The sequence below is a fragment of the Camellia sinensis genome, chromosome 10 (assembly GCF_055761805.1).
Source record: "Camellia sinensis isolate YWXY chromosome 10, ASM5576180v1, whole genome shotgun sequence".
In the NCBI taxonomy this organism is placed as follows: Eukaryota; Viridiplantae; Streptophyta; class Magnoliopsida; order Ericales; family Theaceae; genus Camellia; species Camellia sinensis.
This window is the reverse complement of record NC_138970.1, coordinates 143,462,379-143,477,848: the sequence shown is the minus strand read 5'-3', so window position 1 is coordinate 143,477,848 and position 15,470 is coordinate 143,462,379. Positions and strand designations below refer to the sequence as shown.

The window sequence follows — 15,470 nt, the reverse complement described above, 5'->3', positions numbered from 1 at the left end:
AGATGAACAAGATACCAATCTCCGATTAACTTAAATTTTTACAAGTGTATTTTACTCACTGTTTTCTAAAAAGTGAATTGTTTGGATCGTCGGAATGAAGGCCAAAAAAGGCCCCATTAACTGTGCAACAGTGGCTGCTACGCATGGTTTGCAACAGTCTTCCCAATCCCAATTTTAACACTAAAATAACTTACCACGTTTACATACATATATATCTATATATATTTGTGTGTGAAAATTCAAAAAAAAAAAAAAAAAAAAACACATGTTCACAGTGTTCATCTTGGATGTGTCGTGGATTAGAAACATGTAAGACGAATGGTACAACACATTTCACTTACACATCTATATTTCTCAAAGGATAAATTACACTTACAATTCTTAAAATTTGAGTTTAAAACATAGTATCTCTTGACGTTTAGAAAATTAAACCAACCCTTCTGTCATTATAATTAACTAAACAAAATGAAAACATTGAACGCATACACTCTCTCTTTTCTTACTTTACTTTACTTACTTCCTCTAATTCTTTTCCTTTCATTTTCTTTGCTTTAATTTTTTTTTTCAATATAATTTTATTTATTTTTCTACTAGGAGTTGTTGCATTTTATATATGCAGGGATTTGTGAAATAAGACTAGTAACCATAGGTGTGAAAATGTAATTTTCATAACATTAGGAGATGAGATGTAATTGGATCAAATCTCAAGAGGTGTCAACGTAATTTCACTACAAGAAAACCTGGCTAATAACACGGAGTTTTTGCGACGGGGTGATTACCGTCGCAAAAAACCCTTTTTTGCGACGGGAAATAGTTACCGTCTCCAAAAAAAGAATTTTTTGCGACGATATATATTTGCCATCGCCAAAAGACGACTTTGCGACGGCGTGTATCTACCGTCGAGAAACATGGCCTTTTGCGACGGTGAGTATTCCGTCGCTAAAGGTTGTAAAAAGAAATTTGCAGAAATATTGGCGACGCACGGTATACCGTCACAAAAAACGTCTTATTAGCGATGGTTAAATTTTACTGTCGCAAAAGGGGTACCATTTGCGACAGCAGAAGACCATAGCAAAAGAACTCTGGTAAAACGACGTCGTTTCATATATTAATTACGCTCATTTGCGACGGTTAAAATATACCGTCGCAAATAAATAAAATTTGGTTCCCGCTGTCTATCCCATTTCGCGGTCAAATTCCTAAATTCCTCATATCTCCAAAATCCCTAAAATCGAAATCCCTCAAACAGAAACTTGGTTCCTAAAATCATTCCGCCTCAATCATTCAAAATCAAAAATCTCAAATTTGTTCCATCTCCTGTGACCGACGATGGTGAGTGACGACCTTCGACGGTGAGCGACTGTGAATCCTTCTCTCATAAAGCTTGAATCCTTGTTTTTTTTGACCTGTGCTTTTGATTGGTGGGATGTAGGATTTGGAGGGCGGCGGATCTGCGGCGAAGGACGGTGGTTTGGAGGCTTGCATGGCGGTTTCCGACGATCCGGTGAGCATTTGGATGACTTGTTTGAATGTGGTGGTGTCGGCTTGGACGAAGGTTGTTGGGTAGGGGTTGGATTCAGGTCTGGAGAGAGGGGGTTTTGGGGTGAGAGGAGGGGTTTGAGAGTGGAGGATTCCATTATTGTTGGTTCAAGTTGGTCTCTTTCTGAGTTATCATACTTGCATTATAACAGTTTTGTGCTTTAATGGAGTTGTCATTCAAATTGTCTAATTTTAGCATCATTATTTTTAGTGTCAAATTAGTATAAATTTTGACATTTCTATAAACAGTTAGATGTATTTTATAAAAATTGAAGAGGGGTTACAAATATGAGGTGATGGTTGTGCTGGAAAAATGATATTCTTGAGATAATTTAATTTCATTCCTCAGTCTTCCTGAGATAATTTAATTTCATTCCTCAGTCTTAGAAACCGAAAACCAAACTAATAAATCATTAATGGCCAATAAATTATAAATCCAACTGAAATACTGAAATTAAAGACCACCCCTGATCTTCGCGGAGTTTTTAATCTGAATCAAAGTACGAACCATTAAATAAAAAAAACATGAATAAAAAAAAACAATTTATGTTCCTCTAATCAAATTTTTTTTTGTGACAATATTGCCCAAAACTTTATAAATAAATCACAAAATGAAAATGTGAACTAACCCAATAGTGAATTTAATGCCAGATACTGAGACACACACACACACAGAGAGAGAGAGAGAGGGCTATGGATCTTTTAACCAATCTAAAAAATACCCATTTCCAGAAACAAGTCCTTTTCTAAAGCAATCTCAAAACCGTGATGTTCTGAACAAATCAAACATCATATTAACAAATTTGATTACAATTCATGATAATTATGCAAAAACTAATAACAAAATCAAACACAACACTCTTACACGAGTGTGGGACTCGTCAAAAGATAGAATTCACCTCACATTTCTATGATCAGTTTCTGTATTCCTAGAAATATAATCTAAAGAACATTATTATATAAATGGAGACATATATATATATATATATATAGCTTTCCAATGGCTGAGAGCTGAGATGATGGCCTTTGTGTCACAGGGGGCAAGTGTGGATCCTAATAGACAGGTTCGATATAAATTAAATTGTTTGATAGTTAAATTGTCACACAACATTATGTATAAAATTTGAATATGATTAACACATTATGCGTTGACTATCATAGGCTCCTGATGCATCGAGTGGCCACAGGGCATTTAGGGAATCTGCAGAAGACGAGAATCCATATACACCACCACCAGAAGATCAGGTATAAAATGTAACTTTACATTCTAAGCTAAAATGTATATTTGCATTCTTTGCATTCTAAGCTAATAGAGTTGTGAGAGAAGACGGGACTCAAATTGGGTTCCCGGATTAGGAGTTAGAGATGGATTTCACTCTAGGCAAAACTATTTCTTTAAAAAAATTGAATTCGAGGTGTTAACGTCCCAAAATCACCAAAAGGGGTCGGTTTAGCACGGAACTTGGCACACACGACCGCCTAGGCACAAGAGATTTGTGGGAGAAGACGGGACTCCAATCGGTTTCCCGGTTTGGGAGTTAGAGCCATATTTCAGTTTAGGCAAACTAGTTCCTTAAGAAACTTAAATTCGAGGTGTTGACACCCTAAAATCACCAAATGGGGTCAGATTGGCACGAAACTTGGCACACACGACCGCCTAGGCACGAGAGACTTGTGGGAGAAGACGGGACTCCAATCGGTTTCCCGGTTTGGGAGTTAGAGCCATATTTCGGTTTAGGCAAACTAGTTCCTTAAGAAACTTAAATTCGAGGTGTTGACACCCCAAAATCACCAAATGGGGTCGGATTGGCACGAACTTGGCACACATGACCGTCTAGGCACGAGAGACTTGTGGGAGAAGACAGGACTCTAATCGGTTTCCCGGTTTGGGAGTTAGAGCCATATTTCGGTTTAGGCAAACTAGTTCCTTAAGAAACTTAAATTCGAGGTGTTGACACCCCAAAATCACCAAATGGGGTCGGATTGGCACGAAACTTGGCACACACGACCGCCTAGGCACGAGAGATTTGTGGGAGAAGACGGGACTCCAATCGGTTTCCCGGTTTGGGCGTTAGAGCCATATTTCGGTTTAGGCAAACTAGTTCTGTAAGAAACTTAAATTCGAGGTGTTGACACCCCAAAATCACCAAATGGGGTCGGATTGGCATGAAACTTGGCACACACGACCGCCTAGGCACGAGAGACTTTTGGGAGAAGACGGGACTCCAATCGGTTTCCCGGTTTGGGAGTTAGAGCCATATTTCGGTTTAGGCAAACTAGTTCCTTAAGAAACTTAAATTCGAGGTGTTGACAACCCAAAATCACCAAATGGGGTCGGATTGGCACGAAACTTGGCACACACGACCGCCTAGGCACGAGAGACTTGTGGGAGAAGACGGGACTCCAATCGGTTTCCCGGTTTAGGCGTTAGAGCCATATTTCGGTTTAGGCAAACTAGTTCCTTAAAAAACTTAAATTCGAGGTGTTAACACCCCAAAATCACCAAATGGGATCGGATTGGCACGAAACTTGGGCACACACGACCGCCTAGGCACGAGAGACTTGTGGGAGAAGACGGGACTCTAATCGGTTTCCCGGTTTGGGAGTTAGAGCCGTATTTCGGTTTAGGCAAACTAGTTCCTTAAGAAACTTAAATTCGAGGTGTTGACACCCCAAAATCACCAAATGGGGTCGGATTTGCACGAAACTTGGCACACACGACCGCCTAGGCACGAGAGACTTGTGGGAGAAGACGGGACTCCAATCGGTTTCCCGGTTTGGGAGTTAGAGCCATATTTCGGTTTAGACAAACTAGTTCCTTAAGAAACTTAAATTCGAGGTGTTGACATCCCAAAATCACCAAATGGGGTCGGATTGGCACAAAACTTGGCACACACAACCACCTAGGCACGAGAGACTTATGAGAGAAGACGAGACTCCAATCGATTTCCCGGTTTGGGAGTTAGAGCCATATTTCGTTTTAGGCAAACTAGTTCCTTAAGAAACTCAAATTCGAGGTGTTAACACCCCAAAATCACCAAATGGGGTCGGATTGGCACGAAACTTGGGCACACACGACCGCCTAGGCACGAGAGACTTGTGGGAGAAGACGGGACTCTAATCGGTTTCCCGGTTTGGGAGTTAGAGCCGTATTTCGATTTAGGCAAACTAGTTCCTTAAGAAACTTAAATTCGAGGTGCTGACACCCCAAAATCACCAAATGGGGTCGGATTGGCACGAAACTTGGCACACATGACCGCCTAGGCACGAGAGACTTGTGGGAGAAGACGGGACTCCAATCGGTTTCCCGATTTGGGCGTTAGAGCCATATTTCGGTTTAGGCAAACTAGTTCCTTAAGAAACTTAAATTCGAGGTGTTAACACCCCAAAATCACCAAATGGTATCGGATTGGCACGAAACTTGGACACACACGACCACCTAGGCACGAGAGACTTGTGGGAGAAGACGGGACTCCAATCGGTTTCCCGGTTTGGGAGTTAGAGCCATATTTTGGTTTAGGCAAACTAGTTCCTTAAGAAACTTAAATTCGAGGTGTTGACACCCCAAAATCACCAAATGGGATCGGATTGGCACGAAACTTGGCACACACGACCGCCTAGGCACGAGAGACTTCTGGGAGAAGACGGGACTCCAATCGGTTTCCCGGTTTGGGAGTTAGAGCCATATTTCGGTTTAGGCAAACTAGTTCCTTAAGAAACTTAAATTCGAGGTGTTAACACCCTAAAATCACCAAAAGGGGTCGGATTGGCACGAAACTTGGGCACACACGACCGCCTAGGCACGAAAGACTTGTGGGAGAAGACGAGACTCTAATCGGTTTCCCGGTTTGGGAGTTAGAGCCGTATTTCGGTTTAGGCAAACTAGTTCCTTAAGAAACTTAAATTCGAGGTGTTGACACCCCAAAATCACCAAATAGGGTCGGATTGGCACGAAACTTGGCAGACACGACCTCCTAGGCACGAGAGACTTGTGGGAGAAGACGGGACTCCAATCGGTTTCCCTGTTTGGGCGTTAGAGCCATATTTCGGTTTGGGCAAACTAGTTCCTTAAGAAACTTAAATTCGAGATGTTAACACCCCAAAATCACCAAATGGTATCGGATTGGCATGAAACTTGGGCACACACGACCGCCTAGGCATGAGAGACTTGTGGGAGAAGACGGGACTCCAATCGGTTTTCCGGTTTGGGAGTTAGAGCCATATTTCGGTTTAGGCAAACTAGTTCCTTAAGAAACTTAAATTCGAGGTGTTAACACCCCAGAATCACCAAATGGGGTCGGATTGGCACGAAACTTGGGCACACACGACCGCCTAGGCACGAGAGACTTGTGGGAGAACACGGCACTCTAATCGGTTTCCCGGTTTGTGAGTTAGAGCCGTATTTCGGTGTAGGCAAACTAGTTCCTTAAGAAACTTAAATTCGAGGTGTTGACGCTCCAAAATCACCAAAAGGGGTCGGTTTAGCACGAAACTTGGCACACATGATCGCCTAGGCACGATAGACTTGTGGGAGAAGATGAGACTCGAATCGGGTTTCCGGTTTGGGAGTTAGGGTCGGATTTCTATCTAGCCAAAATTATTTACTTAACTATCTTTGTAATTATATAGTAATTAATTTTTTATGTTTTTTTGTAATTAAAATATTAATACATAATTATATTGTCATTAATTATTTTTATTTTTTATTTTCAGATATTTCCTGAGTAGCAGTTTGCTTCTTGTGGAATGCAGTCGTGTGAAGATTGCGACAAACTTTTGTTTATGAAGAAAACTTTTATTTTTGATTTACGTTATTTAGATTTGTGAACAACATTATGTATGTATTATGCAAAATTATGTGGTTGGATAATTTTGATGATGTGTTGTTATGAATGGAAGAGTACTTTAATTATGGATGAAATTTTATTTATATACAGGAATTTTTATATTATTATATAGTTATCAATTTTTTTTTAGCTATTTTTATTTAATACAGGTAATTTGCATATTTTTAATAAATTTATTGCCGCATTTTTTGTTGGAACCAGGTTTTTTGCGACGGTAGCATAGCCGTCGCCAATGATGTTGGCAATATGAACAAAAATCCTTTAGCGACGGCACTTTCACCGTCGCAAATAACAGTATTAACGACAGTATTAAACCCGTCGCAAATAACCCTTTTTAGCGACGGTATTTTTACCGTCTCACATAAACCCTTTTGCGACGGTATTTTCCCGTCGCAAATAACCATTTTTAGCGACGGTATTTTAGTACCGTCTCAAAGTCTGCAGATTTTTACACATTAATTGCGACAGTATTTTGCCGTCGCTAAAGGAATTTTTGCCGTCGCCAATATTTTGCGACGGCGTTTACCGTCGCTAAAGACCTTTAGCAACCCCTTTTTTTGCGACCCCCCTATTACCGTCGCTAAAAGCTATTTACCGTCACAAAAAAGCTTTTGAGACGGCTTCCTTGGTATTGGCGACGGTATTTTACCGTCGCAAAAAAGTGAATTTTTTGTAGTGTTTACTCTTTCTCTAATTATTTTCACTTCTTTCCGCTTATTTATAATGTGGGTGCAATGTGTATTTGGGTTGAAGGATCTATCTAGAAGATTATCTGTATAAAAAGTTATATTTCTTAAAATTAATAATTATATTTTTCTTTTAAAAAACAAATAATTTATTCTCAAAATCATATTCTCTATTCATATTTTTTAAAGTAAATATAATTTGATTATATAATTATCAATATTTTATCAATTTAATTTTTTATATAAATTATCTTTGCGACGTGATGTACTTCATATTATTAAAATAAATTATCCGTCAGGCCAAACAAATTGCAGAACACCCTATTGTGACAATCTCATTAAAAAGAATAAAGATAAAAATGGCACAAAAGACTGAAAGAGTGACTTTCTTGGCTCACAGAAAAATATAAATGTGACAATAGTTTTGAGTGAGTATTTTCTTGGCTCCCAAGATTTTTTAACTTCTTGGTCACAAAAGACAAAATGAAAATATATATATGTGTGTGTGTATATTTGTGATGACCATGAGGATTTGTTTGCAGGTTGATAGATTAACATTGAGACTTGTATAAGGCAGGGATGGGACGGGGTGAGTTTTGTATTCTCTATTCTTTGTCTGTATCACATCGGGAGTAGGATAAGGGATTGATTAATTTTATAATTTAAAAATAAAAATATTAATAAAAATTATAAATAATAGTATAATATAGAAAGTGATTTATAATTAATAAAAATTAAAAAATATAAGATAAGAAATAAATGAGTAAAAATGAATGTTAAGTGTAATATTTTAGATTTTAGATTTACCATAATGAAAAAAATTTAAATATATATTATATACATGTAGATACATTTAGTAAATATAAATGAAACTGGGGCGAGAGAAGTAAAACCCATTCTTACCCTACTCTCTCAATGAGGCAGGAAAAACCTGTGCAAGGCATGACGGGAGAAAAATGGTCATTCCGTCACAAGGTTAACTAAAAACAATTAACTTTAGGAACACTCATATAAAATGTAAATTTGGATATGGAATTCTAAAAAATGGGCTACATTAACAAATCGAGTAAAATTATATCCATTTATATGAAGGCTGAAAGCAGCTTGTAAGTTAGTTTATTGATTTTTTGACTTATTTGAGTCATATCATTTCTCTGTACTTTTTGAATGTCTTTTTGTAATAAGCAAAAAAACTAATTTATTTGGCACTTTGTGTGTGTGTTGTTTCCATGTTAATAGTTGGACTGTTCGAGAGCTTGTTTGGCATGTTGGATATTAACACTTTTTTTTATATAATCTTTTTTGAGTCACATCACCTTTTTATTTTTTTACATATATTTTCATAAAAAATTAAAAAATATACCACCTTTAAATCAAGATAAATCATTCAATATTTCTGAAACAAATTTATATGGTGCTTGAACTTGGTAGTTAGTCGTTCACCACTTTTTGTTCGTGTTTTAAAGATATGGTATAGAGTATTGATCCAAAAACACCAAATAAAATTTCTTAAATAAATCCATCCATAACAGTGGTGGTTTACTAAAAAATTGATAAGGAAAATTATATTGTATTATTAATAATATCAATTTTATTGTTAAGTAATAGGGATGGCAAAATTTCTTAACCCAATTGTATTTGACTAAATTTATTTTTAATTAAAAAAATGTTTCAAAACACCTTGCTTAGGGGTTTGAAGTTGAGGAAAATAGGAGAAAAGGGGAGAAATCCAGTTGAGGGAGAAAATGGGCATGAACCGTTAAGAGAGAGTCGAGCAGCCCTCGCTGAATCGGGCCTATTCATTTGTACACTTGGATTTAAGATATGAGGCCATTACTGTTGGAAATGAGACTTCCGGGGCTTCATTTTACACTCAAGAATCGCCTAAAACCAAGTCTGGATAGAGGAGATATGGTTGGTTGAAGTAAGGCACCAATCCGATTGGACTGAATCTGCGCGGTTTCACCAAAACAGGCATAACTTTTTGCACAGTTGGAATTTTAATGCAAGGCTGGCGCCATTGGAAAGATAACTTCTGGGGCTTCATTTGGACACTTGGCCGACCAGAAAATCACCTGGACAACCACTTAGGTGGTAAAAAAGTGGTCGGCCGACCACTAAAAGTAGCAGGCCGACCACTTTTTCTGGTCGGCAGTTGTCCTCCTGTTTTGTCTGACTGAATGGATGCCAGCTGTGCCAGCTGGAGGGCACAGACTAGATCCTCCATGTATGGAGGATATGCACCCTTGTTTAGCTTCTCCAAGAAGCTTGAACCCTTTGCTTTGTCTATAAGAGAGGCCCTCCCTCTCCTTTGTTGAGGTTCAGATTTTTGGCTAAGGGTCCAAGGCATATATCTCTCTATATCTCTATATTTAGGCTTTGAAAGTGTTGGTTCTTGACCCCTTTGCACCACAAATCTTAAGCACACACCCCCATCATTGTTCTAAGGTTCTTGGAGGGTCTTGAGAGGTCTCAAAGGGCTGGTTTTTTGTCCAAGAAGCTGCTATCTTTGCTAAGTTACAAGGGTAATCACTTTTCCCTCTTTTAGACATTAACTTAATCATTGTCTTAGCCATATTTGCATGCATATTTGAGTTTTGTTTTCAACTGAAAAAAGCTTCATATTTGAGTGCTTTCCATGTTTGTTTAAGGCTATTTTGGTGTTTAAGATCATCAACACTCTTGCATACTCTATTTGTCCTTGTTTTGTGCCATGCCAGAAGGCATTCGAGATAGTCTTTGCTTGGCCTTCTTACCACTGAAATCCAGTGGATTTTCAGTGGTGGTTATGTGGTTTTGAGGGCCAAAATGAGAGAGGGGTGACTCTCTGTCTTTTGGCCTTGTTTGTTTGCATTTTTGGCCTTTCAAATGAGCCTATATTTTCATACTTCCAAGCCTTGGTTCAGGCATTTTTTGGTGATTTTTGAGACCTGCCTAGGCTCTGTCCATAGTTGTTTTGGCCACCTTTTGTTTACTTCTTGCATGTGTGGAGCAATACCATTCATAGCTTATCAAAGGAGCATGTCATTCTTGCATGTGTTGATCACTTTTCAGTGGATTTTTTGGCATTATTTGGCATGTCATACCTCTGTCTTTTACTGATTTAGTGGTTTCTTGAATGCTTCATATGCTTGTAGTGTAAACCATGCTTACTAACTTATATTGCATGTTGTTTTGGCCCTTAATGCTAGCATATTTTGCCCATCATCTAAACTGATCTTATGCATATTTTGGGCTGCCTTAGCTCTGTTTTGAGGTCCCATGGTCGAATGATGCTTGCCATGTATGCTTGTAGTGTAATAGCCATGCCTAGCCTTGAGTTTTGAGGCCTCTTGCATGCTTAAATTGAAGTGTTTGCATGTTTTAGCATCATTGTGCATGATATTTCAGAGCATATACACTTGTCATATTCCCATGTTTATCACTCTTTAAATGTGTTTGAGAGTTGTGCTTGTATACCTCATTTATGGGCCATTGCATGAGCTTCATTTAAATGCATTTCAAGCCATCATCCCAACCCATTTTGCCACTGTTTTGGGCCTGCATAGGGACTGTTTGGGGTTGGTTTGATCATTTGTGCATTGTTTGCATACCTCTAGTGTAATGAGCTTTACTAGTTTCGGTATTTGAGCCATCCAACATGCATTGTGTGAGTTGTTTGCATGATTCGGGACCATCTTGTATGCCATTTCAGAGCTGGGACTTGTGCTATTGTATGCCATATTTCATCATTCTAATGCTCTTGTAGAGTTGTGCTTTGTGCCCTAGACTCGGAGCCATTGCACCTTGCATGTTTGTGTGTGTTGTTGTTGCCTCATTTTCATCATGTTTGGCCACTGATTCGGGTGTGGCTGAGGTCTACTCATCTTGGTGTAAGTCCATTCTTGCATTGAGTATGCCATTGTAGTTCATAGCATTGAGTATGCCATGTCAGCGCATGTTTGATCATTGCATTGCGTATGCCTCAGTCGTAACATCGCGTATGTTAATTTCCACGTGCATTGCGTATGCCATATAGTCCATGTGCATTGAGTATGTCATTTTTAGTTCATAGCATTGTGTGTGCCATTTGCATGTTTGCATGTCATTCCGTGCATCTTTGCATCACTTAGTTGCATTGCATTTATGGTTGTATATCTGAGGTCGCATTGTGCATGCCTTACTTGTTGCATTGTGTTTGGAGTAGGAGTTAGTCCAAACACGGGAAACGAGGGATGTTTCGTACTCAAAGTGACGAAACGTGCCTCAATTCCCGGTCACCGACACTCTTGACTTTCCATGATAGAGTTGTTGGCTTTAGGTGTGTATATGTGCATTCATGTCATATTGAGTCATGCAATTCGACTCTTCGGCCATCATGCATCAGGATGCGTGATTGATGGCCCGAGGATTGAGGACTACACTCCCTAGAGCTTATGCAATGATGGGGAGAGTGGTCGTGCACACATTTGTTGAAAATACCTTGTCATGCCTCTTTCTTGCTTTGTGTTGTAGAAAACCAGAATCCAAGGGCAGAAAGTGGTCGGCCGACCAGGTTTTCTGGCAGGTCGACCACCTTTTTTGGTCTCCACCACAAAGGGTGGTCAGCAGTTGGTCTCCCATGCCATTGGCTGGTCGGCAGCCCTCCCACAGCTTCCCAGAGTGGAGTTTCAGCCTCTTGGAGCTTTGTGCAAGTTTCTGAGATCAATTGCAAACAAAGGCGAGTCGGGACGTCGCAATGGATTTCCCGACAAGGCGACTCGAGCATGCATGCATTCTTTGTCATCCAAAACAGAGCTAGGGCAGTCCATTTGCATACTAGTTTATTTGCTTATTTAGTTAATTTGTCGATTAATTAGAGTTGTGTAATAATTAGCTGTAGCTGTTATTCATTTCGGTTCTGTATTATTTATTCGGACCCCCCAAGAGAGGGCAATGTTGTAATAAGTGTGCGCGTGTGTGATGCATGTCTTCCAACCCCTGCTTCTTTCTCCCTTTTATTTACTAACTTACGATGGTTAGTTTTAGGGCATGTTTCAGTTAACATCCTTATGCTATGCATGTTTGCATCATTCATCTGTATTGCATGCACCGGGCTCGGCGTATCATACTAACTGCATCGTATTTCATTTCCTACTTGAATACATGTGTTGAGTTGTATTTCACATGTCATTTTATAATAGCCGAGCCTATCTTAGTTGCATTTTGCATGTGCTGCATTAGGCATTCTTAACATAGCTAGGATCATGTATCGATTTCTAACATAACTTTTGTTTTGGGTTGGAGTATTCGGTGAGTGTTTATGCTTTAGCATCCTTGCATGCGTGTGAGTGTTGCCATGATAGCATGCTTGCCATGAGGCTATGTGCTTATGTGATATAACTGTTTGGATGCTTGTGTGTGAAGGTTGGATTATTTGAATTGAAACAATTCATTGATTGAGAGTTTTAAGCCCACTTGAGAGTGGCAAAATCATGTTTTCCCTAAGCCCACTTGAGGGTGGCAAAATCCACATTTTAGTCTACTTGCGAGTAGCAAATCGCTTTAAAAAACAAGCATGAGATGATTTGTTCCAACTTAGGCAATCCAGTCTATACTTGTATGCTATGTGCATCACGTAGTAATTCTAGGTTAATACACCGAAATAAGAACGCATGTGTTTTCAAAAACAAGATATCATATTTAGTAGTGGCCGATCTTTGATCAGGTGAGCGGGGGTGCTCATTGCATGACCTTCCCCAATCGTACCCAAGTTTCTGAACCGAGGCAACTTTAGTGATGACAGACACGTGGCCTTCGGCACGAGTCAGGGTTTCCTAAATTCCTCCAAAATAAAATATTTAGGCGGCGACTCTGTATCTGGCAAAGCAGTCCATACTTGGCACTTCTTTCTAAAAATCAATTTTTCAAAATGATTTGCCGGATTTGGACTCTTTGGTGATTTATCGGTATTGCATTGCATTTTGCGAGACCAGATTCAGAACCGTGACATTTGAGTCCGAACTGTAGTGAGCCTAATGAACAAAACGAGATTTCTCCCGGGACGTTCGGGCTTGTCTGCAGTGACTTGTACGGCTGTCATGTATGCAAAGGTGGAATAGATGGTAAAAAATAATTGTCTACTTTTTGGGCATTGTACTGGACGGTGCTATTCGGCTCGTGGGAGCTATCACGGGTCCCGTTTTGATAATCTGAACCGTTTAATGTGTAGAACTTGTTAAGTACTATATGTCTGTAAAAAAATTACGTTCATCGGATATCGATAGCGATCTAATCAGATTTGTTTTTTTCCAACCGTTAATTATAACATCTTTATTTTTTTATACAAAATTGATTTGATCATATAGTCATCGACATCCGATCAATGTGATTTTTTACAGCCATATAGTACTCGACGAGTTCTACACATTAAGCGGTTCAGATTATCAAAACGGGACCTGTGATGGGTCCTAATGGGCCGAACAGCAGTGTGGTAAAATTGCACCCGACTGTGCAACTTTTTGCCACACAACAACCGCACAAATTTGATTTCGTCACATTGATGTGTTGGTGAATAGTGATAAAATTAATTTTTTAATTTTTTTCTTTAGTGAATAGTGATAACTTTTAAATTTTTGAGTAACTTTTTAACTTTTTTGTGACATGCCAAACTTGGCCTTACTCATTAGTTATAAAAAAAATAGACCCCTGACACATATTTTTTAAATAATTAATAAAAAAACAAAATAAAATAAAAACTGCAAATCACATTAATAAATTGTAACAAACAGTGCCTACATCTTAACTTGTTTTCATTTGCTACCGAAGTTTCCTTCAACATTAAAGTTTTTTTCATTTTAGGGTATAAAATGGTTTGCGGATTTCCAAACTTACATTAATCAATCATTTTTTAAATATATATGTATATATTGAAAATGCATAAGACGCTAAAATACCATACATATACTGTTACATGTCTGTTTATTAGTCATGTAAAAAAAAAATTAAGCTAAATAGAAGATATTCATGTCTTGTTTGAGAATTGATTAATTTAGTTGGTTTTTTTTTTTTTTTTTGAAAAGATATGTTAAAAAATAGAGAGAATGATGTGAAAATTTATAGAGATTTTTTTACGTTTTAGCTAAAATCTTAAGTCCCGAAAGGAGGCTGTACAGCCTAGGAGATTATTAATCTAATTGCATAAAATAAGGGAAAAAACAAAGAAGGCCTAGAATTTTATTATGGGTTAATTACACTTTGGGTAAATTACACTTACACCCCTTAGATTTGGATTCAATACATATCACCCCTGACGTTTAGGAATTTTATTATGGGTTAATTACACTTTGTGAAATGAGACTATTAACTTCAAGGGTGTGAATGTAATTTCCAGAACGTTAGGAGATGTGGTATAATATGATCAAATCTCAGAAAGTGTCAGTGTAATTTACCCTTGCACTTACACACTTTTCATTCTTATAGTACGATTAAAATTTCAATTCAGTTTCTATTATTTTAATTTGAATAGTTTTGTCTCTACACTTTAAATCTGGTTTCAATTTAATTATTTAATCTAAATTTTTGTTAATTTTGTCAGCACGTAAATTTTAGCAAAAATTAATAATCTTAATTTTTAACCTCTAATTTGAACTGAAGGGCTAAATTAAAATTATATTTAAAATAAATGGACTAAATTATATTCAATTCTAAATTATAAAAGCTAAAATAAAATTTAAATCAAATTATATTAGTGAAAAGTGCAATTAACTAATATAGGAATCTCCACCATTGCTATAACCAAAATGCCTAGTAACCCAGATTTACCAACCCAGATTTTTCTAGGTTGGTGTTTGTGTGGGAGAAATTAAGTTTGTGTAGTGTGAAGTGTACATGTAGAATAAATCTGAATCACAAAATCAGTTATATATATATATATATATTTCAGAGCTTTGAATCACTGAATTGTATGGTAATATATTATTAATTGTTATTAACTATGTAATAATTATTTATAAATAAATAAATGAATTATGAGTATTCATATTAGTTGAGACAGTGAAACATCGATATTTAAATTTGAGTTTGTGATCGTTTTGTTAGTTTATTAATTCTTAGTATGTTATCATATGATAAAAAATAAATAAAAGTAAGAGAGTGAGGAGCTTACGAGAAGGCTGAAGCCGGAGACGCTGGCGAGAGAGACGGCAATAGCGGAGCTAGAGAGAGAAAGCTCACCGAGGTGGCCAACCATCATGGTAGGAACAACTTCCAACAAGTTCTGTGATAAAGTCACCACCACCATCGGTGCTGCTATCCACCCCAACCTCTTCACCTCTTCCCCCACCTCACCCCATACCCATCTTCTCCTCTCTTCTCTCTCCTCTTTCAATAACAACAATCCCTCTTCCATCTCTCTCCTCTCTCTCCCACTCAGCCCTTT

At 38.0% G+C, this 15,470-nt stretch overlaps 1 protein-coding gene across 6 annotated transcripts in view; it reads right to left on the bottom strand.

The window, feature by feature from the left end:
* LOC114315179 (protein DETOXIFICATION 12) overlaps positions 1 to 15,470 on the bottom strand; it is a 28,854-nt gene extending 13,384 nt beyond the window's left edge. For 3 of the 6 annotated variants that reach the window (XM_082892487.1, XM_082892489.1, XM_082892488.1), the window contains exon 1: positions 15,198 to 15,469. In XM_082892487.1, coding sequence (XP_082748613.1) covers positions 15,198 to 15,440 — 243 coding nt within the window. In that variant the 5' untranslated portion in view covers positions 15,441 to 15,469. Of the gene's footprint in view, positions 1 to 7,975; positions 8,004 to 15,197 lie in introns of all 6 variants that reach the window. The other 3 variants (XM_082892494.1, XM_082892493.1, XM_082892492.1) reach the window with 3 other exon arrangements.